The 26,617-nt window shown below is 59.8% G+C and overlaps 2 protein-coding genes across 13 annotated transcripts in view; one reads left to right on the top strand and one right to left on the bottom strand.

Moving 5' to 3' along the window:
* Positions 1–7,940, top strand: part of MARK2 (microtubule affinity regulating kinase 2) — a 105,146-nt gene extending 97,206 nt beyond the window's left edge. For 4 of the 11 annotated variants that reach the window (XM_034775522.1, XM_034775517.1, XM_034775521.1 and 1 more), the window contains 4 exons: positions 387–638; positions 2,190–2,216; positions 5,107–5,151; positions 5,485–5,836. In XM_034775522.1, the coding sequence (XP_034631413.1) occupies positions 387–638; positions 2,190–2,216; positions 5,107–5,151; positions 5,485–5,836 (676 nt within the window). Of the gene's footprint in view, positions 1–386; positions 639–2,189; positions 2,217–5,106; positions 5,152–5,484 lie in introns of all 11 variants that reach the window. The other 7 variants (XM_034775524.1, XM_034775518.1, XM_034775515.1 and 4 more) reach the window with 6 other exon arrangements.
* Positions 7,941–10,422: 2,482 nt separating this feature from the next.
* On the bottom strand, positions 10,423–20,955 carry RCOR2 (REST corepressor 2). Of its 2 annotated transcripts, none has more exons than XM_034777567.1 (12): positions 20,087–20,955; positions 17,716–17,772; positions 16,871–16,951; positions 15,350–15,402; positions 14,755–14,916; positions 13,181–13,305; positions 12,894–12,963; positions 12,362–12,595; positions 12,228–12,305; positions 11,977–12,034; positions 11,561–11,787; positions 10,423–11,232 (listed from the first exon to the last, which is right to left on the bottom strand). In XM_034777567.1, the coding sequence occupies exons 1-12, from the start codon at positions 20,211–20,213 to the stop codon at positions 10,888–10,890; spliced, it is 1,617 nt and encodes a 538-aa protein (XP_034633458.1). In that variant the 5' UTR covers positions 20,214–20,955; the 3' UTR covers positions 10,423–10,887. The 2 variants fall into 2 exon arrangements, with proteins under 2 accessions (XP_034633458.1, XP_034633459.1); XM_034777568.1 differs by having other exon boundaries at positions 17,716–17,768; positions 20,087–20,175.
* Positions 20,956–26,617: the final 5,662 nt, after the last annotated feature.

Raw genomic sequence — 26,617 nt, 5'->3', positions numbered from 1 at the left:
TGTTTAGACTGGGTGCTGTGTAGACTGGCTGGCTTGGGGTCCAGGGAATGGGATATGGGATCATTCCCCTCCCATGGGAACCAGCTCTGATCTGGCCCAGAGTGGGGGGAACTGGCTTGCTTAGGGGTATGGGGAGTGGGGTACAGGTCCATTCCTTTCCAGGGGGCACCAGGTCTGATCTGGCCCCAGGTTACCCCACCAGCAGTCTCTTGGATCCATCTGGTCCCCAGAGGAGGAGGTGCCCAGTGTCTGGTTGGCACCAGATGGCACCTGTGTCAGGAAGTGAGTGGATGCTGGCAATCAATGCCCCCTGCAGACTGGAAGCCCGGGGGGGTAGGCATGCCTACCAGCACTGCCCCCTGACTGGATCTCTGCCCCCACCACAGCACTGCCCCCCAGAGGGTCCCAGGGGCTTCACCTTCTGCCCACAACATCAGCAGTGCCATCCCAGAACGCACCAACTTCCCACGGGGCATCTCCAGCCGCAGTACCTTCCACGCCGGGCAGCTCCGGCAGGTCCGGGACCAGCAGAACCTCCCCTACAACGTACCACCTGCCTCACCCTCTGGGAACAGCCAGGGACGCCGGGGTGCCTCCGGCAGCATCTTCAGCAAGTTCACCTCCAAGTTTGTGCGCAGGTGAGAGCGGGGGGGCCTGCGTGTGTCTGTGTCATGCAGAGGGGGGAGGGAGGTGTTTTGCTGCAGTTGGCTCACCTGCTCCTAGAATACCTGCATCCCCAGGCCAGGGAAAGGCACCGAGCATCCTAGGCTGGCAGGCAGCAGTGAGCCCCCTGCGCAGCCCTGGCAAGGGCACTTGAGAGCAAGCTGTGTACTGTATTGTGCTGTGCCAGGCACTGGGCTTGGCACCCCTGGGCTCCCAGCTGGCTCATCGCCCTTCTGCGCTGTCGTCTGCTGCTGTCTGTGTTGTGCAGCTCTGATCTGGCTTAGGCTGCCCTCGGCATCTGTGTAAAGTCCTGTATCGCAAAACCACCATGTGCCCATGGCAGGGGGCTCCAGGGTGGAGGGGCACTGCAGAGCTGTGTTTGGGGGGGCAGGGCTGGGATAATGGGGGTTGCTGGTTGGAATTGAGGGGCACTGGCAGAGCTGTGGGAGGAGCCCTGGGCTGAGACAGCAGGGGGGTGTGAATCAGGTTTGAGGGGCACCAGCAGAACTGGAGGGTAGGGCAAAAAGCAGGGGGTACAGAAGTGGGAAAGGAGCCTTAACTGGCAGTGGGCATAAAGTGGGAGCACGTTGCCAGTACAAGGGGGCACTTTAAATAGATGCCGAGTGAAGGGAAGAAATGTCTCTAGGGCCAGCAGCTGGGCGAGCTACCCCTGAGCACAGGACCACGCTGGAGATTGGGCTGGGATGGCCCAGGGCCTGTTGGTGCAGGGGAGTGTCTTCTAACCCCTGCCCCAGGGCTGCCAGGCTCCCCAGAACCCACAGGGCAGCTGTAAGGCTGCTGCTGGGGTCAATGGAGACCACAAAGACTGGGGGTTTGTGAACTGCCTGGAGTTGGTATGTTCTAGTGGGTTAGAGCGTGGGGGAGGGGACTGGGAGCCAGGACTCTGAGGTTCTATTCCCAGCTCGGGGAGAGGAAGAGGTGGCGTCTTGGGTGACTCTCTGCTGTGTCTGTGTGGCAGATTCCCCCCTGTGAAATGGGGCTGATTTCTGGGGGGAATTTGGTCAAGTGCTCTGAGCTTCACATCTGGGCAGGCCTGTCCTCAAGCCCAGCCTCTACCCTGATCCCTTCTGCTGTCGCTCGCTGGGGCGAGGGTTGGCTGCTTCCAGGAACCCGGGAGAGGAGCCATGGGTCCCCAGACACCAACATTCCCCTTCGTGGTGGCAGCTCCCCCGCTCCTTCTGCTTAGGCACTAACCCCCACTCCACCCAGCACAAGCTGCTTGCTTCTGTTCCCTGCTCTGGGAGGGAAGTGGGGTCCAGTGGGTTGGGGGGGCGGGGCTGGGGGTCAGGACTCCTGGATTCTACTCCCAGCTCTGGGGGGAGGGGAACCTAGTGGTTAGGTATGGCTGAAAGTCTTGTGCCATGGGTGGGTGTGTAGGGGTGGTGCTGCCCTGCCCTGTGGTGTGGCACCATCTCATCCTCATGGTTCTCCTTTCCCCATGGGCCGGGGTCTCGCAGTGATGCACCCAACGTTCTCCCTTCTCTTCTCTGTTTGTGTTTTTGTAGAAATGTGTCTTTCAGGTTTGCCAGAAGGTAGGCGTCTCTCCGGATTTGTCCTGTCCGTCCCGTACTAACCCCGTCCCACCCCGTCTGCTGGGGGTCTGGGCTGGTGCCCTGACAGCAGCTTAAAGGGACAATGGGCTTATCTCCCCGCCTGGCATCGCCCCCTTTTGCCTAGTGAGCTGGCTAGAATCCCCTCCCTTGAGGGCAGCCTGCTCAGGAGGGGTCACCACTGTGGGCATGCGCCCCTACACCTGGCTCTGAGTCTTCCAATTCCCCCTGCATTCATGGGGCTGGGGGAAGAGTCCCTGCCATCTCAGTCATAGCCTACCATGGGTGGCAGGGTGGCATGGCACGGGGCCTGATAGGCTGCACTGTCCTTTTAAGGGGGCCCTGCCTCTCCCTGGTGAGCAGTGCTGGAGCTCTGATCTCTAACCGGACGCAGACTAACCCTCTCCCCGTGCATGTGGCACTAGGAGCGGGGCTTCGTGGGGTGCTCGCCAAGCCTGCTAACCTGCTGAGAATATGCTCTAGGGGGGCTGCCAGGGTCCCCCAGGGCTGCTTCAAGGGGCGCTTGGCTGCTCTTGAAGCCGCACCCCCTCCATGCTTCATTCTCAGATCCGCAGGGTTGGCAGGGTCCCCCCTACTGCAGCTGGCAAACATGGCCAGGCTCTTCACCAGCCAAGCCACCCGCCTGTGGCCTGGGCTGTCACCATTCCCCATGAGGAGAGCCTGGCGTGGGGCCTCCGCCTTGGCCCCACAAGGGAACGAGCTCCTCCCCCCCTCACGGTGGTCGCTCCCATGAGAAAATAGAAAGGATAGGCCCTGGGGACAGCATCAGACCAGTGGGCAGAGCAGAGGGAGCTAGGAGTCAGGACTCCTGGCAGAGCTCTGGGGGCAGGGCTGGAATAGCAGGGAGCTGTGGGTCAGGATTGGGGGGCAGAGCTGGGGCAGTGGATGTGGGGGGGGCTGTGGGTCAGGATGGAAGGGCACAAGCAAACTGGGGCAGTGGGTGGCTCGGGATGAAGGGGCCCAGGCAGGACTGGGGCAGAGCCCTGGACTCTAGCTTCTCTTGGTCCTGAGAGTATGAGGAGGAGGCGGCTGCGCTGTGCTGCATGGCTCCCTGCATGACTGTGCACCCGTAACCACCCTGTAACCAGCAAAGGGAGCCAGCCAGGCAGTGCGGGCTGTGCCAAGCGGATGGGCTTCAGGCTGCTGTGCTGGGGCGAGAGTTGGGATTTGGCCGTGGATTTACGTTCTGTCTGCCCCCGCCACTCCTGTGCCCCCTTCTGTGCCATTTCCTCGCTAGCTGTCAGAGCTGGGATCAGGGCCCTGGCACTGTTTGTGCCCTAGGCTGGGTGTCGTCCTAGGGATCCCTCCCCCAAGGAGAAGCAGAAGATGGCTGAGGCAGGGATTAGGTGGCTGCTCTGACCCCTGGCCCTGGCCATGTGGGGATGCCCATCCCCTGGGACTTGTACTGCTGTCAGCTGGTCCCCGGGTGCCAGGGACTGGGCTTGCGCTGGGCCGTGGTGCCCTGGGTGAGAGTGGGCATGAGGCAGTGTGGGCTGGGGGCCCTCCTCAGGGGAAGCGAGGGCGGAAGGGTGGGGCAGTGGTGAAACGGGGAGCAGTGCTGGTGCCCCTAGTGGGGCAGGGTGGTTGGTGCAAGGCAGGACTCGGGCTGCCTTAGCAGGGCTTGGCACAGATCAGGGTTCCGGGGTTCTGCTTCCTGCATGCAGGGTGGGAGTTGAATGGAAAGTGGGGGGGTTCCCCAACCCAGTCCCCCTTCACCCCCCACCCCCCCACCCCCGCCCGCCTGGCTGCTGGCTGGAGCCTGCCCCTCTCCCTGCTCCTGGGAGGCTGTGTCCTTGGCCCAGGGGCTGTGCAGCAGGTGGGCTCGGAGGACAGTGATCAGCAGCATCATGTGACAGAGGGGGGCACCCCAAAAGGCCACAGAGAAGGGGGTCTCTAGTCAGCTCTCCTCCAAGCACGTTTGGGGGGAAAGGAGTGGGGGGGTTGGTAGTGTCCTGGCTCTGAGCTGGTTCTGCCCCTTCATTATTGGGAACAGCAGGTGCCAAACCTGTCCCTGCCCCCGAATCTGCTTCTGAATGGACTCTGGCTCCGGGGGACGAGGGGGCCTAGTGGGTTAGAGCAGGAGGTGTTGGGAGCCAGGACTCTTGGGTTCTATCCCCAGCTCCAGGAGGGGTTGAGGGGCTGAAAGCTGGGATTCCTGGGTTCTGTCCCTAGCTCCAGCAGGAGCATGTGGGGAGCTGGGAGCCAGGATTCCTAGGTTCTATCCTCCTGGGCTCTGTTCTCAGGTCCATAACTCACTGTGCCATCCTCAAACTGGCCTGATCTCTGCAGTGCAGGGGGTGGGCGCTGCCAGTGAATGCCTGGTACCCATGCCAGCCTGGCCTAGTCCCTGCCTGGGGACAGGAGGTGAGCACTGCTGCCAAGTGGCAGCTTGTCCTGGGGCTGCTGAATACAACACCCTGCTCCAGGCTTACCCCCAGCATGTCCTGAGCTCCTTTCTTCCCTGAGGGGAGAGGAGGCAATGGCATTCGGAGTCCTACCCTGTCCGTTCCGGCTTCTCCTGCCTCTTGGGTCTCCTTTGTGCCCTAGTGTTGGGAGTCCTCCTAGTGCAGCAGGGCTCCCAGCAACCCTTTCTCCACAGCACCCTTTCCCAGCATGCACTGCTCCCGCTCCACCAAGCGTGAGGCTGCTGAAGCAGGGCATGCAAGGAGCTGTCTCGTGCCAATGCCCAGGCTGAGGCAGGGGACTCCCCTCCTGTCCCCCTGCAATTGAGGGGGACTGCCCCCGGGGGTGGGGCCATCAGCATTTTCATTCCCCAGTTGTGGGGTGCGGCCGTCAGCGTTCTCGCTCCCCGTCCCCCTCCAAACTAAACTCTCCCACTCTGTTTTTTGAGGAACCCGCATGAGCCAGAGAGCAAAGACCGAGTGGAGACCCTCAGGTGAGAACGGAGCTGCCTCCCTGCTCCCTGGGGCCCCCCAGCCATGGGATCTGGAGTGGGCAACCCGGGGAGGGGGGCACAGCTCAGCCTCACTTTGCCTGACTGGTTCTCATTGTGGGGAACCCTGGCTTGGGGCTCCCTCTCTTCTAGGGTCCCCGGCTGGCTGGGGGCTCTCTGGGGGCCCCTGGCTGGAGTGCACCCTCTGTCTCAGCCCTTGCTCCTGTCTGTCCATCTGTCCTTAATGCCGACTCTGTCTCCTCCAGCTGTCAGGTTGGGGGCTGGGCAGTTGGGGTGGGGTGCCCCCACCGCACTGACGCTGTCTCCCCCTTGCAGACCTCACATGGTGGGTGGGGACAAGGAGCGGGATGAGAACCGGGAGGCCAAGCCTCGCTCGCTGCGCTTCACCTGGAGCATGAAGACGACGAGCTCCATGGAGCCCAACGAGATGATGAAGGAGATCCGCAAGGTGCTGGACGCCAACAGCTGCCAATGCGAGCTGCAGGAGAAGTACATGCTGCTGTGCATGCACGGGGCGCCTGGCCACGACTCCTTTGTGCAGTGGGAGATGGAGGTGTGCAAGCTGCCGCGGCTGTCGCTCAATGGCGTGCGCTTCAAACGGATAACGGGCACCTCCATGGCCTTCAAGAACATTGCCTCTAAGGTGGCCAACGAGCTCAAGCTTTAACCAGCTCCCTGCTGCGCTGCACCCCACGTGCCCTGGGCTGGGACGAGGCGATCCTGAGCTGCAGGATCTCCCCATGGCGGTGTGCCAGGGGGCACTGAGACGCAGACCCTCCTCCCTCGAGCTGTGTGCCCGGGAGGGGCATTGGAGACGTTCCTGCCCATCTTGCAAGGACCCACAGCCGTGCACCAGGACAGGGGGTGCAGAAACATGCCTCCTCTCCCCCACTGCTGTGCCGAGATGCCCCCTGGCCGTGCATCAGGGGAGGGGGGCACAGCTGCCTCCCGTGCAGACATGCGCCCCCCACAGTGCATGGGGAGGCCCAGAGCTGCACACTTCTCCCCTCGCAGGATTGTAATTAATTGGAGAAATGTTTATTTTTTGATACCCCGGTGGGGCGGCAGCAGAGACGGTGGCAGGGGGAGGGCTGGGGGGCAACATTGCCCCCTGCTGCCGCCAGCATGCGGGCTCCAGCAAATCGTGGTACTGCCCCTCAGACGCCTGCCATGCTGGCCGGGAGCTCTTACCAAAAAAAGTGGTTCAAAAGCCAGAGAAGTGTGGCCCCCTTTCCCACAATGCCTTTCACCCAGCCCCGCTGCAGGTGCCAACTTGCCCTTTCCCCTGGGGCAGGTTGCTTGGGGCTGGACCTGCTGTGCTGGGCACTGAGGGCAGCTCCCACAGGCTGGGGCAGCAGCAGGGAGCTGGGAAAGCCAGGCCCCACCTTCCTGCGGGTGCCCCCAATGGGCATTAATATGGGGGTGGGGTTGTTGGCAGCCTCCCCCCCAGCCAGCTGTAGCACATGGGCTCCCAGGCTGAGCCCCTGCCCTGAGTGGGGATGATCAGGCCCAGCCGGACAAGCCCCTCCCCAGCTCTGCTCCCGATGGGGGGGCAATGTGGGAGGGGGAGGGGTGCTGTGGTTGGGCTGTGAGCTCCACCTCCTCTGGCCTGGAGCACTTGGTTGATGGGCTCCCTCCCCCCGCTGCACCCCGTCCCCCCCGTCACCCTCGGTCTGGCAGTAGCTCCCCCAGCTGGGCCATGTCCGAGATCCGAGGGGGGTGGGAGGGAATCTGTGCAGGGACTGGCTGGGATGGAGGGAGGGGGCCTCTTGGCAGCAGCCTCCTCTCCCCTGCTGCCTCTCCCTTGCTTGGATGGAGGGTGCAGATGGATGTGTTCCTCTCCCCCCCGTGCATCTCACAAGAGGGGGTGGTTCATACCGAATCTCCCCGGTCCCAGGGTGACTTCCCCTAGGACAGGTGTGGGGGTGTCAGGCTGGAGGGGTCCAAGGCCTCTGCCCCGGGGGCTCTGCCCTGAGCTGAGCCCCTGTCTTAGGCACAATAAAGAGAATGTTTTTAACCTGCACTGCAGCTTTGGTGTTCTTCCCCCCAGCTCTAGGGCTGGCTCACCCCCTGGTCCCCCCCGGCCTGCATTGGGCACAGCTGGACCCCAGGGGGCAGTGGAGGGGCTGTTGGGTGTCAGGGGGCTCTCAGCGAGGGCCCTTCTCTGGATCTGCCCCCAGCTATTGTTCAGCTTCCGCCTCTGCCCACCAGGGCTGCTGCTGTGCCCTCTGCCCCATGTGGGGCGGGGCAGGGTCTCCCTGGGACGGGCTGAGTGGACCCCCCCACACACATAGTCTGGTCCCTAGCAGCAGTGGGCATCACTGGGGGCCTATCCTGAGTAGTGGAAGGGGCCTAGTGTTCTGGGGTGGGGGAGTCAGGACTCCTGGGTTCTATCTAGCAAGTCCCGCTCCAGCGTGGAGGTAGTGCCATCTTCCCCCAGTCCGTGTGCTTGGCCCTGGTCCCTGTGCCGGGGTGAGGAGTTGTGGGAGCCACGGAGTGTTCCTTGCAGGGCCCCCCTGGCAGTGGGGGGCTGTGTTTGGAAATGCCAAATGATTCCTTGGGGGGGGGGGGACGACTGTTACCTGCTTTCCTGGGAACAGGGGTTCCTCCCACTCTCCAGCCATTGGTTCTTGGCTCTGGCTTTCCCTCGGCGGGACTAGGGGGAGGGACCTTGCCCACATGGCTGAGGTCCTGATTGAGCCCGGAGCTGCTCCAGTTTGCTGGTTAGGCATTGTAGGGGGGGGAGAGGCACTGCCTTGGTGTGGGGGGAGCACAGGTACTTGAAGCCAAGGATAGGCGGGGGGAGGGCGGCGGTGGGGGGGGGCGGGGGGGGAGAGGGTCTAATCCCCCTTCCGATCACAGCTGGCCCTGGCTCAGCAGGGACCCCTCAGCCAGTGTTTCAGGGCCTACACTGGCTCCATTACCCGCCCCCAACACTGGCTACAGGATTTCCCCTGCTTCCCACCCCCACCCCCTGCACTGGCTGCACTAACATTCTTCCCCCTCCTCGCCACCAGGCTTCTCCATGCATCATAGCCACACTTGTGATGCTAAATAATGTACTTCCCTGCCCCTGGGGGCTGCCCCCCCCCCCCAGCCTGTATATATCTGTACTGATACCTCGGTTTTGTGAGTGGTTTTTTTCGTTTTGTTTTTGTTTTATTCTGATCAGAAAATGCCTTTTTTTTTTTTTTTTTTAAATAAAAAAAAAAAAAAACCACAAATCTGCTCTGGCCCCGCCGCTGTCCCCTGCTGGGGGGTCAGGGAATGGGCTCTATGCTGCCCCCTTCTTGGGGAGGGAGGGGGGGCCCTGCCACTGGCCCATCCTGGAGGGCTTTGGCCCCGCTGGGGCCCTGGAGCAGAGCTGCGATTCGATGTAGTTTTCCAGGTTCTAGATTAAAACTTTCCAGAAAGAGCCGCTGCGGCCTCCTGTTTTGTATTCCTCTTGCTCCCACTCCCCCCCCCCCCCCGTGTTCCTCCTTCAGCTCCTGGTGGCCCTCCCCAGCCCCAAAGGAGCTGCACAACTGGGGCTCTCTGGGCACTACCCCAGAGGCAACTGCAATGCCTATATAAACAGCCCCCCCTCTCCCAGCACGGGGGGAGGTGGTTTGGCCAGAGCTTGGACTGGAAGGTGCTGTAGAAATCATGTTTTTAGGGGGAGTCTTGGCTCCCCTTGTGGCCATTCTGAGTTCATCAGCCCGGCTCTGTGCTCTGCAGCCAGGGTGGGACCTGGAGTTTGCTCAGCCAAACACATATTGGGTTGGGCCCCAGCGCTGCCCCTCCTCCAGGCATCCTTGCAGTCAGCAGTACAGGTGCAGGAGCCTTGGCCCACCCCAGGGGAGGCCCCCAGTTGGATGCTCCTAGAGCCTCAAGCCTCACTGTCTGTGTCGTGTCACTGGCAGGGCCCCTGTCCCAGGCACCCAGGCTCGAGGGGCTGATTGTACAGGCCCATCCCAGCTCCAGGAATCCAGGGCAACAGATTCCAGCCCAGCAGCTCCAGGGGTGTTGGCCCCCTGGACTGTCCCCACCAAAGTGAATGCACCTTTCTCAGCCCGAACTGCTGGTGGGTTCCCATCCTGCCCTTGGCCCCGCCGGCCTGGCTGCTGCAAGGGACACGCTAATGCCCCAGCCCAGTGGCAAGATGGCTGAGGCAGTAGCTCGAATTGGACCAGCTCTGGGGGTGGGGGGAGCCAGCCAAGCGTTTTGAGTTCCAGCCAGGAAGAGCAGAGCTTGTCCCTGCCCCCAGCAGAAGCTGATTCAGTAACAGCTGTTACCTCACCTGCCTCGTCTCTGGTAGTCTGGGCCCTGCTGCATCCAGCCGGGAGGGGGCAGACCTAGCCTGCCCAGGGCCCAGAGGAGCTGGCTGCTGTTCCCAGCTTTGCCTAAGCTTGGGGTTAAATCCTTGCTGGGGCGGCCCTGTCACTCTCTGCCTTGGCCGGGCTTCAGGGGGGGGGGGATGACGATGACAACATTGGCATTGGGGGAAGTGTCCCAGCTGAGTTATGGGCTCAGCCCACCTAGAGCCCAAGAGCCTGGTGTGCCCATTGGCCAAGCACAGGCCCTTCCTGCCCCAGGCAATGGGGGGTGGGAGGCTCCAGGGAGTGCATGGCCCCTCTGCAGCGTGGGAAGAGGGGCAGCTGATGTTTGGGGGAATGGGGGGCAGGAGGGGTGCAGAGGGAAATGGAGGGGTGGGGGCAGCACATGGATGGGCTCAGGACACATCTAGTAAAATACTTTTATTCAAAATGCAACATGAATGTAACCCCCTTCTCCGCCCCCCCATAGCTCCTACCTCCCCCTACCCCACCCCTGGGGCTGCAGCTACAAGCCCTGCCTACAAATGCCCCATTGCCCAGACCCCCCTCCCCCAGCAAAGCAGCATGCACCCAGCATGGGGGGGGTCTCCATGGCTGCACAGGTGCCTACTGAGCTGCTGTCCTCTAGATGGGGGAGGGGGATGCCCAACCCCCTCCCCCAGCTCTGTGCTTCTTCCAAGGCCTCTTCCATGCTGCTCCCACCAACTCTCCTGCAAGTGCCTCACCCAGTGTTAGCGCTGGTTACCCTTACCTGGACCCTGGCACTCAGGTCCCCCCTGGGAGCCAGTGCTGCCCCCCAAGGTGAGGGAGCTGTGCCCCATTTGGAGGGGGGGGGGGCTTTTGTGCTACTCCTGCCCCCCAACCCCCCCCCCCCCCCCCACCACCTGCTCTGCCAGCCAGGGGCTAGTGTCAGCCCTCCCCCCCCCCCCGCCCCCAGTGCCAGGAGAACATTCCTGCGCCCCTCCCCCCAGGAGGTGATACATCCCACAGCTCATTGAGCCACAGATAGGAGCCCCAGCCCCTGCCCAGGCTCCTAGGGGTGAGGAGGGGTCCCTGCCCTGCACTGGGCACGGCTCACCAGCAGGGGGCGTGCCACTCCATAGACCTGATCCCTCTACAAGTAAAGACCCCTCCCCTCCCCCCCACTACCCCAGGCTCCCCACAGCTGGCATTGGTACCCACTCTCCTGCCTGGATTTCGCTTAGAGCCCAAATGGACCATGCTGGGGGGGCCAGGTTCAACCAATGCAAGTCCTTCAGTCTCTCCCCTTCCCTGGGGAGGGGGGGTCCTAGAGACACCCCCAGTGTGTCACTATGGGGTAGATGGAGCCCCTGACCCCTTAACCAAGCAGGATCCAGGCCACTAAGGAAGCAGGGGGCTTCAGCTGGCCTCCCCCCGCACCTCAGAGGGAGCTGGAGGAGGACGGAGGAGGGGGCTCCAGGGCCACGCCCACCAGCGAGGAGGGGTGCTGGGGCCCCCGCCCATGGTGGCGGGAGGCAGCAGGCCGGATGAGTGGTGGGGGCGGTTGGTTGGGCGACAGTCTGGGCTGCAGGAAGCGTCCCTGCTGGAGGGGGGGTGGCTGGCGGTGCAGCGTGGGCGCTGTGGGCAGCGTGGGCCGCAGCAAGGGGGGAGGTTGCGACAACGTGGTGGGCGGCAGCCGGGGGGAGGCAGAGGGCGGAGCCGCTGCAGTGGATGCTGGGGGCTGCGGCTGCTGCTGGGCAGAGCGGGACACAGCTGTGATCTGCACCTGCAAGGACAGAACAGAGTGAGTGGGGAGCCGTGCAGGGCGCCCGGGGCTGGCAGGGCAGGGGGCCGCGGGTCGGACTGGGGGGCCTTGGCTGAGCGTGCGGGGAGCCCGGGGCTGGCAGGGCAGGAGGCCGTGGGTCGGACTGGGGGGCCTTGGCTGAGCTTGCGGGGGGCCCGGGCCCATCAGTCAGACCTAGGGAAGTGGCAGAGCCGGGGGCTGTGTGTGGCGAATGGATGGCTGGGGTCTACTGGTTGGACTGAGGGGCACCAGCTGGCCTGGGATTGGAGGGGTCTGTGGGTACAGGTCAGGGGTCTCACCCCTTCCTCACCTCATCGTCCTCCTCGCTGCTGGCCAGTGAGACGCTGGAACTCTTGGTGTCATGGGGGGGGGAGCGGCCCCTTGGGGAGCCCCCCTGCTCAGCCTCCCACTCCTGCAGCACCTCCTCCAGGTTGAAGCGGCGCCGGTAGCTGACGAAGAAGGTTTTCACCTGGGCCAGCGTCTTGTTGCCGATCACACCAGCCACGGCCTGGAAATCCTTGCCGTACCTGCGGATGGCTGGGGAGAGGGAAGGGGATCAGCTACTCAGGGGAGGCAGGGTCCCTGCATGCAGGGAGGGAGTCCAGGGGCAGCTACATCCCCAGGCTGGCGTCACTTACATACCCACGGGGCAGCCATGATGGGAGGGGCGCCTACCCACCCCGGCACACCCTCCCTGGAGCCCCACCTCCCCCGACCCCAGCTCACCCTGCACAGCCAGCAGCTGCTCGTCCGTTGTCCAGCGCGAGTTGAACTTGCCGTTCCCCTGGCGGGAGAGTGGAGAGCATCAGGCTGGGATTCAGACCTGCCCTTCCCTCACCCTCCCACGGGGCAGGTCCTGGGCTCGCACTTCCTCTCCCCAACCCTTGTGCCTCATGGGAGCTGGGCCCAGCACCTCACCTCCCCCAACGGGCTGGTTCCTTCTCCCCCTACATGGAGGTCAGTGCCCCTCATCTCACCTCAGGGGGCCGCAGCTTGTCGATCCCACCCTCCAGGGCCTGCTTCATGCTGCTGTTGATCTGCTTGATGCACTGGACCTGAGGGAAGGGGAGAGAAGGGGACTGTCAGTGAGAGCTGGGGTATCAGGGGTTACCTGGCGCTTGAGGGAGACGAGCTGTGAGTCGAGGTGGCGCAGCGCCAGGGTGCCCACGTCAGGGCTGGCCGAGATGCCAGCGATGTCATCCTGGCTCAGGTACATGCCCTTGGGGGGGCGCCGGCGTGAGCGCAGTGGGTGGTGCCGATACTGCGACAGCTGCGCCTCCTTCCTCACAGGCCCTGAGCCCGATCCTGGGCCCGGCCGGCTGTTCGGCAGCTTCTGGTAGCTCGGCTGGGCAGGGAATGGAGCTGATCTGAGTACAGCGCCCCCTAGAGACTCCTGCTGCAACACAGTGCCATGGACTGGCTCCTCCCACAACACCCCCTACAGCACAGCACCCCCCTCACCATCCCATGGCACAGTGCCCCCTACTGGCCCCATGCTGACCCCTGGAGCATATTGCCCTCTAATGATCCACTGCAGCCCAGGGTCCCCTCTCCCACCCTCAGCACAGAGCCCAAGCGAGTGAGGATGTGCCCTCTCTCTCCCACCCACCTGCCTGTGAGCCAACCCACCCCCAACCCCTCACCTCCTTCTTGGGGTCCATGGCATCAAACTCCCCCTCGCTGGCTGCCCGTCCCTCCTCCATCTCGTCGTTACTGGGGGGAGCATGGCATGGGTTAGAGGGGATGGTACCAAGAACCCCAGGCTGCCCCCCAACCAGACCCCCCAGCCCCTGCCCTCCACCTCACCACAAACCCCCTGTCCCCACTGTCTGCCCTCCACCCCGTCCGTGGCCATCTAGCCTGCCCCCCCTTCCTCATCCAGAACCCCCCACCCTGCCCATGCCTGTACCTCCCCCCCCACACACCTCACCTGTCATCCCTCTCCTTCTTGCTGAGCAGCCGGCGGGCCTGTCGGTCCATGACACTCGTGCGGCTCCTTGTCTTCTTCCAGGAGTAGTAATATTTCACCAGGCTGGGGATCAGCTTGTCGGGGAGCTGGGGACAGATAGGGGATGGGGTCAGATGCCTGGAGGGAGCGGGGGGTTGAAGTGCTTGGCAGAGGGCGGCGGGGGGGAATATAATATCTGGGAATGGAGTGGTGAAGTGCGTGGGGAGATTGAATGGTGCAGGGAGGGATGGGATGACAAGGAATGGGAGGGAGCGTGAGGAGATGCCTGTTGAGGGGAGAGACTCAAGGGAGGGATGGGATGCTGGGTGGGGAAGAATGGAGGGAGGGATGGGATGCCAGGGGAGGAGATGCTGTGGGGGAGAGATGGGGCAAGGGATGGGATGCTGAGGGGATGATGGGGAGAGGAGATGCTCGTGGGGAGGGGGGGATTGGAGGGAGAGATGGGAATGCGGGGGGGCAGGGGGAGGGAGAGATGGGGCAAGAGATGGGATGCCAGGGGTATGAGGGGCAGAGATGGGATGTGGGGGGGAAGGGGTGGGAGGAGATGGAGGGAGAGATTGGAGGGAGGGATGGGATGCAGTGGGCGAGGGTGGGAAGAGATGCTGGGGGGGAGAGATGGGGCAAGGGATGCCGGGGGGATGAGGGAGAGAGGAGATGCTGGGGGGGAAGAGATTGGAGTGACAGATGGGATATGGGGTGGGGCAGGGGTGGGAGGAGATGCAGGGGAAGGGAGAGATGGGATGGGGGGGGGGGGGGGGAGGAGGGAGAGGCCTGCCTGGATCCCCATGAGAAGGAAGGTGGGTCCCTAACTATGGAGGGTTCACAAAGTCCACACCCCCATGCCAGGCCCCTACGGGGTAAGGTGACACCATCACACAGGGTAGGGGGTTGGCATATATCACATATGTTGGCCTCAGGGGGAGATGGGGACATCATGGCATATACCATCTGCTGGGGGGGGGGGTGCAGTCATTAGCACATACCACCTGCTGCCTGCAGGGGGAGAGACAGTGGCAAATGCCATTTGGTCACTGTGGAGGAAAGCAAGGGTGCCATATACTATCTATTAGCTGCTACAGGGGGAGGGGGTCACATACCATCCACTGGCTATGGGAGTAGAGGGTGTCACAAGCTATCTTTGCTAGCTGCCAGGTGGCGGTTGGTGGCATGTACCATCTTTGCTGGCTTCTGGGTGGGGGTGCATGGAACATACTATGTGGTGGCTGGGGGGGGGGGGAATTGTAGCATATGCCAATTATGTTGACCACAGGAGGGATGGCAGGTACCATCTGCTGGCAGGGGGGAGCAGGCATGTCAGGTGCCATCTGCTGGTTTGTGCGGGTGGGGGCGGCAGGTACCATTTGCTGGCAGGGAGACAGGGTGGCAGGTGCCATGTGCCAACTGCAAGGAGATTGTAGGTAGCGTGTGCTGGTTGTATGGGGGACAAGAGTGAAGTGGAATGTACCATCTGCTTGTTTGCAAGGGATGAGTTGCAAGCACCATCTGCTGGCTGAGGGGGCGTGATAGGCACGTACCATCTGCTGGATGCGCGCGAAGCTCTTGCCATGGAAGCTGAACGCCTGCTCGAATAGCACCTTGTCCTCCACCGTCCACTCGTCTGGAAAGGGCGTGAAGTTGGCCAGGTCAGCCAGAGACTTCTCCACGTCATGCTTGTGCCACAGCAGCATCCCCAGGGCCTGGGGCGATATGGGGGGTGAGAGGGGCAGCAGCATCCGCAGGGTGGGGAGGGGACGATGAGATGGGGATGAGGGGGATCCCCAGGATGGAATGAGGGAGATGAGCTAGGGTGAGGGATTGGGGTGTCCGGGGGTATGGTAGGGGAGATGTGTCCCTGGGAATGGGGAAGATGGTGAGACAGGGCGGGAGGGGTCAGCGTCCCCAGGGCAATGGAGGGTGGGTGAGATGGGGCACAGGGTTCAGTATCCCAAGGACGGGGTAGCATTCCGGGTCGTGTGTGTTGGAGGGGCCAGGTCAGGCATCCTGGGGCATGGTGAGGTAAGATGGGGTAGTATCCCTGGGACCTGTGGGACACAAGAATCAAAAGGGCCAAACTCTGTGGGATCTATCCCTACACGGCTGCCCCGTGCAGGGTGTGGGGATTGCCCCTACCTGCTCAATGTTGTAGCCGTGCTTGTCCTTGGCCATTGCAATGTATTTGTCCACTGATGGGGGGAGAGAAGAGACAAGACAAGTCATCAGGACAACTTCTTCCTGCTGGACCCTCCCCTCCCCCACAACTCCCACCACCCAAGGTATCACATCTACTGTGCAGATGGGCCTGAGACAGCACAGCACATGCATGGCAGGGAGTGTCTGATGTTAGGTGGGGGTTGGTGTGATACTGATTGTGTATGTGCAGGGAGGGGAAATGTCTAACACTGGGTTTGTGTGTGGGAGGGATCTGATACCGGGTCATGGGGGGGGTGGGGGTGTGCATGTGGGGACATGCCTGACGAGGGGGTGTGCATGCACGGAGGGTATGTCTGATGCGGGGGCATGCATGTTGCGGCGGGGTGTCTGATACACAGGGGTGTGCACGCAGGGAGCATGTCTGATGTGGGGTTATGCATGCGGGGGGACCTGTGATACACGAGGGGCGCACGCAGGGTGGCATCTCTGATACCCCCCCTTGCATGCATACCCCGCGTGTATCTGATGCTGTGGGGCTGGATGTTTGTCTTTCTGTGTTGAGGTGTGAGACCCATCCAGCCCCCATGCCCCGTCTCACCCAAGGGTTGTGTGGGAGTGATAGGCTAGGCATTCTGTCTAAGCCCACAATCCCCCTGCACCCTGCAGGGCGAGAAGTTGATCCCCAGCCTGGAACCTCCCCTCTCCGTTTCTCTGATCCCAACCCTGCCCTGCAGGATGGGGAAGCAATGTCCTGGGCAGTGAATATGTCTAGAAGGAGGGGGGCAAGACATGGCCATCTCCCCCAGGTCCTCCATGGCCATCTCCCCCAGGTCTTAAACCCCACCAGAGCAAGAGCTGAAGGGTTAGAAATGACTCATCTAGAGTATCTGTGGGGGTAAGCGGAGGGGAGGAGCAGCATGTGGGGGCCAGAGGAGGAGTAAGGGGGCAGTATGTTGGGAAGGGCAGAGGGGATTGCTAGGCCAAGGAAAGGGGGAGAGAGATTTGCTGGCCATGGAAAGGGGGGCGGCACACTGGACTTGGGGGGGGGGGTTTGCTGGGGACAGTTGTGCACTGGGCTAGGGAAGGCATGCTGGGCTTGGAGACAAAGGGGATTGCTGGGTGGGGGAGGGTGGAGCACTCTGGGCTGTGGAGGTTGCTGGGTGGGCCTGGGGGGGGACAGAGGTTGGGGAGGGGAGGAGGTAGCATGCTGGGCTGGCAAACAAGGGGGCTATGGGAGATGGGAGAGATGGGCAGTGCACTGGGCCAGGGGAAAGAGGCAGTGAGCTGGACTTGGTCAGGGAGGAAGAGAGGGTCATGTGTTGAGCTGGATTGGGGCATTGATTGGCAGGGGAGGGGAGGTTTCTGGGCCAGGGGAGGGGGGAGTAGTTGCTGGGCTGGTGCCTTGCCCAGACAGGGAAGCGGGAGAGGGAACAGCCCCAGCCAGCAGGTGCCCTGGCTGTGGTGCCCATGTGCTAATGATAAGGGCTAGGGGCTGCTCACATTTGGCATCTGACACGCAGTGGTTGGGTGACCAGACCAGCATCCCCTTCAGCTCCTTGTTGCTGTAGCGAGCGGGGCTTTCTGCATCAGACAGACAGGAGACAAAGGGTCAGCACGAAGCTCCCAGCACCAGACACTCCTGGGCCCCACCCATCACACAGCCCCCAAGCTCCTGCTCTGCTCTAGGACTCACTCCACAAAATGAAGAGGGCAGCAGGGACCAAGACCCCACAGCTCTGCCAGTGCCCTTCAATCCTGACCCGCAGCCCCCTGCTATGATGGCCCTGGGCTCCGCCCACCACACAGCTCTGATGATGCCCCTCAACCCCAACCCACAGCCCCAATGAGAGAAAAGCAATTGTACTGAGCCCCCCAGCAGCCCAGCTGGCAGCGGAGGCAGCTGTGGCCCTATGCCAGGAAAAGCTTCTTACTGTGCCAATGCACAAGTGAGGGGAGGAGAGACTATGGGCACAATCAGGCCCAGAGTATGTTGCTCTGCTCCTGGTAATGGGGGAGGTGGGGCGTTGGCAGGGGCAGGCACCATGCAGGGAGGAAGCGAGTACACTTTTCCCCTCTGCTCCTCCGCCCTTTTGAACCTTAACAAAGCCCAGCACCCCCATTCAATCCCACCCAGGCACTGTCTTGGGGGAGGAGGCTCCCACAGCATGTGAGGGGGGAAGCTGCCTGCAGACAGACCAACCCCCCACTCCTCTCTCTGCTCCCCCCATCAAGCCCGCACTGTACAGCCATTGGTCCTGGGTGACTGGAGTAAGGATTTCTAAGGAGCGGCGCCCCCTGCTGTCTCTGCCCCTCCCCAGGAATCCGGACGGCATCAGTACCCTTACCTGGCTTGCACTCAGGGATCACAGCTTGGTAATCAGCCCCCACCCGAATCATGCTGTCTACAAGGGAAGGAGAAGGGCAGGTGTGAGGGAGCAGCTGCAGTTGAAGGAGAGAACCCAGAAGTTAGGCCCCAACCCCTAGCTGCCCTCCCCTAAGGGAGGGAAGTCTTGGACCTTCCTGTGAGCTCCAAGCTTGAACAGAACAGGGCTGAGATGTGACACGGGTTGGTTGGGAGGACCCACAAGGTGCTGCAGGAAGTGATGGCTCAGTAGGGGGTGCTCTCCCCTGCAGTCAGTCTTGATCCCAGTGCAGCACTAGAGGGTGCTATGCTGCAGGGAACTGGGCAGGGGGTTCAGTAGGGGGTGCTCTCCCCTGCAGTCAGTGCTGACCCCAATGCCCCAGTTAAGCACTAGGGGGCGCTGTGCTGCAGGAAGTGAGATGGGGCTCAGTAGGGGGCTCTCCCCTCGGAGTCAGTGCTGGCCCTAATGCAGTATTAATTCCTAGCTCTGGTAAATACCATTCTTCTTAAATACCCTGTCAAATAACTACAGCTTCTCCTTCACTTCCCAACCTACGTGTAGCTTTGTTTAGCTGTTAATCAGCCCAGACAGCCCTCCCCAGAGGTGGCTGCATCCCAGCACCAGACCAGGGATCCCTGTATATAAACATTTCCCCCCCCCTCCCCCCGGCAGCTGCATATCAGAGTTGGACAAGCAATTTAGCTCTAGACGCACTGGTTCACCAGGGGGGACCTACACTATCCCATTCCCCTCTCTACTTCCCACCCACCCCTGGCTCCCTTTCCCAGGAAGCCTGACTTGTCACAGCTGCAGCCTGATCTGGAAGCATTTAGCCAGCGCCTGCCAAGGAGCTGCCCTGCTTTCACTTTCCGGCACGGGGCCCAAGAAACACACGCGAGGGAGGGGAAGGTGGGGAGAGGACGTGGGGAGGGAGGAGGTCTGCTTCTAGGCGGATCCCACACCCACAGGGACGATAGAGTGGGAAGGGCCCCCAGCTGTTGATGGGTACCACCCAGGTAGCTGCCCCCTTCCTGCACACAATATAACCCCCACCCTCCAGGATGCAACCCCCCCCCCGGCAGGGGGTGGTGGCGGCTGCCTGCGGCGCAGCTGTGACAGGCGCTCTCGCTGGGGAGGAGGGGGTGTCTTTGGCAGAATTTCCCAGTATCTTGACCAGCTGGGGGCGGTGGGACGCCACCCCCTGCACACTTGGGGGAAGAACGTGAGAGGTCTCGGAGGTGAGGCCCCCGTGTCCTTAGTGATGGGCTAACAGGGCTGGCAAGGGAGGGTGTCCAAACAGCAGACTAGCACTCCACCCTGTTGACCCCCCCACCCCATACTCCTGGGTTGCCTGTGCCTCCCCAGAGCCAGCAGCAAAGGGGCGTAACTGTCCCCCCACACACATTCCCCAAACGGATCCACATGGCCGGTGGGAGGAATCGGCCGCTCTAATCTCCTTGGATCCCCCCAGCACATCCCTTGCTGGCGCTGGTGCGCGGCGGGGGGGAGGGGGGCTAACAAAGCCGGCTGACGCTGGGAGGCAGCAGGCACACACGAGGGCGCCAGGGGACAATGGGGTCGAAGCTGTTAGCAAAAGCAACCTTCCAGTGATGCCCCGGCTCTTTGTTCAGCCGGGAGCGTCCCTTTGCTCACCCTGGGGCTAAGTTTGGGAAGGGGTTGGCCCCCAACCCCCTAGTGTTGTTCTGTCCTTCCTCCTCCTACCCCCTCCTCCGCCGCCCGCTCCAAGGATCGGGCCCCAGCAGGGATTGCAGGAAAATTAATATCCAATAGCATTGTTGTATTCTACACTGTGTTTTAGTCCCGGGCCGCCCCGGCTAACCCCAGAAGCCATTGGGGTCACCACGTCTCCCCGTTGGACGCCAGGTGAGGAGGGGATCCCGCGACGCCGTAGAAAGTGGGGTTAATTCAAGTCACTAGGGAGATAGCATCTTCCCTCCCCGCGCACCTCCTGGTTCTGGGGGAACCGGGCCACTCGCTGTCACTTCCCCAGACCCGGGAAGTTGTCGCCAGCTCCCTATCCCTGACCCTTAGGGCCTCGCTCTCCAGCAGAGTTTTTCTCCTCCAGGAGGAGGTGCGGTCTGCAAGCGTGGCGTGACCCTCCCGTCCACACGCGTGGCGTATCACGACACCCCCCCCAGACCGCACGCATGGCGTGAGCCCCCCTAAGTCCACACTCGTGGCGTGTCACGAGCCCCCCAGTCCACATGCGTGTCGCAAGTGAATCATTCTCGGCTCCCGTTCCGGGACACGCACGCGTGATCCGTGTGTGGAGTGGACCGTAGCTGGCTCCCTGCCCCTTGCACAATAGCTGTGCCCCCAGTCTGGCACTTACCGTGCGAATGCTCTTCTTCGCTGCTCTCATCCTCCGAGGTCTGATGATTGCCATTGGTGGCCGATTTCGCCCGGCTCCTCGACAGGATCCCGGAGGCCGGGCCGGATTTTTCCATCACGGAAGGCATTGCCCCCCCAGCTCCCTCTGCTTTGCGGCCCCCTCCACCACAGGAATCCCCCCCTTTAGCCCTGGTTCAGGGTGGAGGACACGCGCGCGCTGGTCGTTGGCGTCTTGAAACAATCCAAAATTAAAACAGCGAGGGGGCGAAACTTACAACCTCAGAAAAATCCATGGGGGGCGGATCCCAGGATGGAGGGATCCCCAAAATTCCCTGCAAAGGGGGAAGATTTCAGGGTTTCTTTTCCCAGATTGAAATCTTTCCTCCCATTCAAAAGTTTCCCAAACTCCCCTGAAATGAGGGGGGGACTTTCCAACAAACCCCTTTGCTCCCAACACCTGAGATTCCAGATACTTCACCCCCCCGCAAAAAATAACCTACCAAATGCAAAAAACGGGGGAGGGAGTTGGGTTAAAAATGAGGGATTTCCCCCCAACTCTCCCCTGGGGACGATCTGACCCCAGTTTCCTTCTATGGCTTCTTTCTTCCTCCAAAGATGTAGCAACTTGTGCACAAAAATAAAAGTGACCTCCAGGAGTAGGGGGTGGAAATGGGGGGGTCCTGATTCCAGGGGCTGGGGATGCTGCAAGAAGAGGGGGGTTGACTCAGTGTGTGTGGTGGAGGGGGGAACCCTGGTGGAAAGTTGCGTGGGCAGGAGGCTTTACAGGAGCTCCTGTGCCTGCCTCCGTCTCTCCTCACACACACACACAATGAGAGTCAGACTGGAGCTTCCTCGGTCGGCTCCTGCTGCTTGCTGCTGCTGGGGAAAAGTAGTTCCAGCTCCCCTGGCCTCAGCACCTCCCAGCTGAACCCCTCCGCCTGGATGCACATCTGGCCAGAGGGGGGCAGGCAGGGGCAAGAGGCAGGCGGAAGGAGGGGAGGAGAGAAGAGAAGAGAGTTGATCCCAGATGTGTATGTAAGGAGGGGAATATACTGAATGAGAGGAGCTGCTGGGTGGGTCTTTATGTTGTCCTTTAAAATGCCCCTCTCCCTGCAGAAGGGATGAAAGGGAGAGAATGAGAGAAATGGAGGGCTGTTCAAAGACAGAGACACCCAGGGGTGCTGGAATCATTTTTGTAGTGGGGGTGCTAAGAGCCACTGAAACAAACTGTAAACCGTGTATAGAATGGAAACCACTTCAAGTCAAGGGGTGCGGCATCTCCAGCACCCCTAATTCCAGCACCTATGGTGACACCCCTCACCCCCAGCAGGAGACTAGGCGGCTTAGCTTTTGCAATGAATATATTTCTCCCCAGCCAGAATACACCCTCCCCTTTCTGTCTATTGCACTGTTTGCCTTCCTGGACCAGATGTGCTTAGCGTATGTGGATGACTATAGATATGCATACATAGATTTAAATATATATATATAGAGAGAGAGATTAGATAAAGGAGTATATATGGGGAGAGACAGATAGAGATGGATAAGTGGAGAGGTATATAGGGTGATGGATATTTATGGGTAGATGGATCAATAGATAGAGATGTTTGTATAGGGATGGATGGATAGATAGATATAGATCTATAACATCTATTCTCTCAGCCTATCACTTCTAGGAGAATCCCTTGTAATATATTTATTAGCACAGTATTAACGTTGTTTTCTTATATGTTTATATAAAGTAAATTAATGCTTCCTTCGATTTGTTTCTTTTTAGCTTTCTAGCCCTCCTGTCACCGGCTAGCCACCCCAGGAGACACGTGTGTGTGTGTGTGTGGGTAAAATATACCTTAGCAGCTGTTCAATGGCACTTTAAATAACACAATTGTAAGTAATACTGCATTCAAAAAACTCTTTTAAAACATAAGCCTTTAAACATGGGTGGGGAGAGGAGAAGTGGGCATCCTCAAGTAAAACTCAAATCTATCTATCTAAGTAGTATAGGCAGAGCCCATACTTACCCAACAGTTCCCATTATTAGACCCTGTTTCCAGTTGCTTATAACTTTGCCAAACTTTAACCACTCAGCCTGAAATTTTCCATGGTGGGTGTCTGCCTCAGGGAGAAACTTTTTTTGGCAAATCTCAGATAAAACAGTTCAGCCATTCCTGAGAATGAGATTAGGGGAAAATACATTGTTTGGCCCATGCTAACAATATTAAGAATAAACTCACGCCCTACTCACACCCCCAACCTCAGGAAGGGATCAAAGGGGTTAATAATCCAATGGAGATTTTAAGGCACATCTTTGCTAATAGCTGGGTTTTGCCAGCTGGTTTTAAACCCTCCCCCACTTTTGCATAAAGTTCTGAGGTGCAAAAAAGCAGACCAGATCCCTCTTCAGTAGGAGGGAAAGTAGCAGGGGGTGAGAGAAGAAGCTGTTTATCCCTAGACTCTATGATCTTCCAGTAGGTTGGGTGCTGAGCTACTCTCTAGCATAGGCTGTTTGTACCTTCACGGTGCTGGTATTGCTGGGGGTTGGGTATGTATGGGGGGAGGCCCTCTGGGAGCTGACTGGAGATTTGCTTGTTTCCCAGATTATTAGCTGGATTGGAATGCAGGAGTCAGGTATTTATTGGGTTACTTTGATGTAAATTGGTTACTTCAGATTTACACCACATAGCAGAACCTCAGATCAGGAACAGGACTGCGGTGAATACATGCAACCAGCACACAAATACCACCAACACAGACGTGTGCACACATAACCAACTCACAGAAGCAGCAAACACAATCAACACATGTACACAAAACCAGTTCACACAATCAACTGACATGTATCATACACAACTAGCACACACAAACACAAATACAGTGGGCCCACTTCATCTTGTGCAAAGCAAGTGCCCAGCACTGCCATTCTGTGCTGCTCGTGTTTCATACCCACTGTACCCTGAGCATGTCTCTGTGGGCTGCAGCTGAGAACCAGGCAATGGGATGTTTAGGTCCAACTAGCTTGTGTTGTATTGGTGGGTCTGTTCAAGGGCTAACGATGTTGGATGTGACTGAGGGAGGAAGAAGGGGGTTGATTTCTGCAGACCACTAGCAAACAGCCTGGCACAAGCGGCACAGAATGGGGTGGGGATGGGAACAGGAACATACACAATGCCCAGGGATTTGGCAGACTGCATAGCTTCCACTGTAGCAGCCATCTCCAGGCCCTGGCCGGGCGGGGTGAGCAGAAGGGGATCCCAGTCCCTTGTTCCCCCTGATGCTATAGAGACCCTGGCCTGCCCAGCTAGTATTGTGTTTAGAGACAACAGCAACAGTGGAGCGAACACTATCTCTCTATCCATCCAGCCAGCCCCATATATAGCCCTCTAAACTATCTCTCTATCTATCTAGCTAACTAGGCAGAGCTGGTAGAGAAGTTTACCCAATGCTTCCCATGATAAGACCCTGTTTCTAGTTTCTTATAGCTTTGGCAATCCCCTGCCTCCAGCCACCACCCCATGCACATGTGTCTGCCTGCCTCTGCATCTCCATGCACACACTCTATTCCTCCATCTCCATACAGCCCCCATACATGTCCTTTATCCACCCATCCCCCAGCCCCATCCATCTATTCCCCCCTCTTTCCCCATAGACACCCCTACATCTCAAATGCCCCCATCCTGGCAGTATTCTAGTCACTGCCCCAGTGCCACAAACTGCCTGCCTCTGCATCCCCATGCACACACCTCTATTCCTCCATCTCCATACACCCCCCATACACCTCCTTTATCCATCCATCCCCATCCATGTATTCCTTCCTCTTTCCCCATAGACACCCCTACATCTCAAATTCCCCCATCCTGGCAGTATTCTAGTCACTGCCCCAGTGCCACAAACTCCCCCCATTAAATGCCCCCACAACCCCTGTCAACCTCCACACTGTTGTCAGCTAGAAGATGCAGCCCAGGCTCCATCCACCAGTGTAAGGGAAGCTCTCTGATGACCTTTTTTTTCCCCCTCTTTCTCCTTCTCCTCTCCCCACCCCCTCCCCCTGCAGCCCAACAAAGCAGCGCCATTGTCTGAGCAGACACCTGCTCGCCTGGCCCTCCCTCTCCACCACCGAGACAGGCCTGGAGAAACGGCTGGGCTGCAGGGAGGGAGTTTGTAAACACACCACTGGTGGGTGGCAGGAGGGAGGCGGGGCGAGACAAAATGGGAGCAGTAGGCTGGGGGGAAGCTGGTACAGGGATGGTGGGGAACTCTAGGGGAGCATGAGTATGGGGGAGCTCCCCCCCCACCCAGCTGGTGCTACTGGCAATGTGCAGGAGTGGTGGGGAACCCCAGTGCTAATGTAGGCGGAACAGCAGCAGCAAACAGGAGTGAAAGGCCACCCTGTCCTCTTTCCATGCATGGTATATCGGCTGACTCCCTGCTGAATGTGTGCTGCTACTCCCGCGCCCCCCCCCCCCCCCACCACACTCACACACTTTGAATGCTACAGGAGTGGGGGTAGGAAGCTAAATGTCTCAGCAGAGACATCAGGTTGGCATTGGGCCCAATTCTTCTCTTGCCAGGAGGCCAGAATCAGGGCCCCTTTCCCTCCCCATATGGTAGCACAGGGCTCAGACCCCCTCTCCCCTGGGGGATGTTCCAAAGATGGAGGGAGCTATTTTCAGATGCTCAGTGTCAGGGCAGGAGGTAGATGGCAGCAGCTGGGAGCTCTGGCCGCCCACTCTTTTTGCAGTGGAGAAATGGGGGGGGGGGCAAGATGCTGTTGGGGAGTCTGAGTGTGAGATACAGGCCCACACTTTGTTCCCATGGCAGCAGCGGGATGGGTTGAGTCATCCCCCCACACCAGCCCCTGAGTTAGTGCCCCCTGGGCTTTTTGGGAATCTCAAGCACTATACTGCCCCTCCCAGAGGGCCATCCATGGGGCTCCCCGCCCAGGACCTCCCCTACGCTGGAAGTCTGGTTCCCTTGCTCCCAACCCACTTAACACTCAGCACCTGTCACAGGGAGTCAGCAGGAGCACAGGGGGGATGGGCAGGGTCACCAGGGTTGGGGGTGGATTCCCTCTGCAGGGTCGCTGAGCCAGCTGGCCCTTGACAGAGAGGGACTGTGTGTGTGGGTGGGAGAGAGACGCTGTGTATATGCGACTGAAACTGTGCATGAGAGAGAGAGAGAGACTATGACAGAGATTTTGTGTATGATTGTGTGTGTGAGAGAGGCTGCCTGTGTATGTGACTCTGCGTGTGACTCTGTGTGCATGTGTCTCACATACTCATGCTGCATGTGTCTCTGTCTCGCACGTGCACTCATGCCCTGTGTCTATTCAATGGGAATTTTCCTCTCTCCTTTCCAAACCCCAAACTATAATCAGGCTCCTAAATTTAGCAGCCACCAATGAGGGCAGCCTGGCCCCCCCCCGCCCGCCTGCCGAGCATGAGGCCACTGGGGCCTGCCTGCCACCGTCAGCAGGAGTGCTTGCTTCATCCACCCGCCCTCCAGCTGCAGCTGTGGGATGAGGCACCCATAGGCTGGGGAGAATGGAGTTCCTGCTGCAAAGTCCCTGCTCCTCCTAGCATGCCGGGCGATTCGCAGTTGGGGATTCAGACTGATTGCATGTGCATGTGTGTGCATGTTTGTGTATGCATGTGCATGTACATGGATGTTTGTATTTGTGCATTAATGTTGATTATGTGTACATGCATGCCTGTGTATGTTGTGTTTGCATGCACGTATGCATGCTTTTGTGTATGTGTGTGCATGCATATGTGCAACACACAGCTCAAGCTCTGAATTCCCAGGTCTGGGTGTTTCATCATGAAGAGGCTGATCATCAAAGCCAAAGGGCGGGGGGGGGGGGATGATGCAGGGCCAGCAAGAGGAGAGCTCTATCCAGCTCCAGCCACTCTCCATCCTGCTGCAGATGAAAGGATGCCATGCCCCCCTCCTGGGAGCGGCTGGGGCAGTGCTGCAACCAGCCTGGAGCAGCAGGGAGGGGGGGCCTGACTGGGGCTCCACACACTGCCTGTACCTAACTCTTCCCAGCAGACACATAACAGCCTCCCCCCACCCCCCTAGGCAGCCACTATACTCACACAGCATCACACACAAACATGCGGCACCACATGCTGCCACCCCCAACACACATACAGCATCACACGCTGCTGCCTACACACACACACAGAAAGCACCACACACTGCCACTATCCAACACACACACAGCATCACACACTGCCACCCCAACACACACACAGCATCACATACTGCTGCCTTCCAACACACACAGCACCACACACTGCCACCCCAACACACACATGCAGTACCACACACTGCCACCGCCAAATACACACACACAGCACCACACACTACCACCCCAACACACACACAGCATCACACACTGCCACCCCCACATATGCAGCACCACACACTGCAACCCTCCAACATACACAGACACACACTGCCACCCCTCCAAACACACACACACACAGCACCACAAACTGCCACCTTCCAACACAAACACACAGCACCACAC

Source organism: Trachemys scripta, chromosome 7 (assembly GCF_013100865.1).
Source record: "Trachemys scripta elegans isolate TJP31775 chromosome 7, CAS_Tse_1.0, whole genome shotgun sequence".
Classification (NCBI taxonomy): domain Eukaryota; kingdom Metazoa; phylum Chordata; order Testudines; family Emydidae; genus Trachemys; species Trachemys scripta.
The sequence above is the reverse complement of the archived record's forward strand: the minus strand, read 5'-3'. Positions and strand labels throughout refer to the sequence as shown.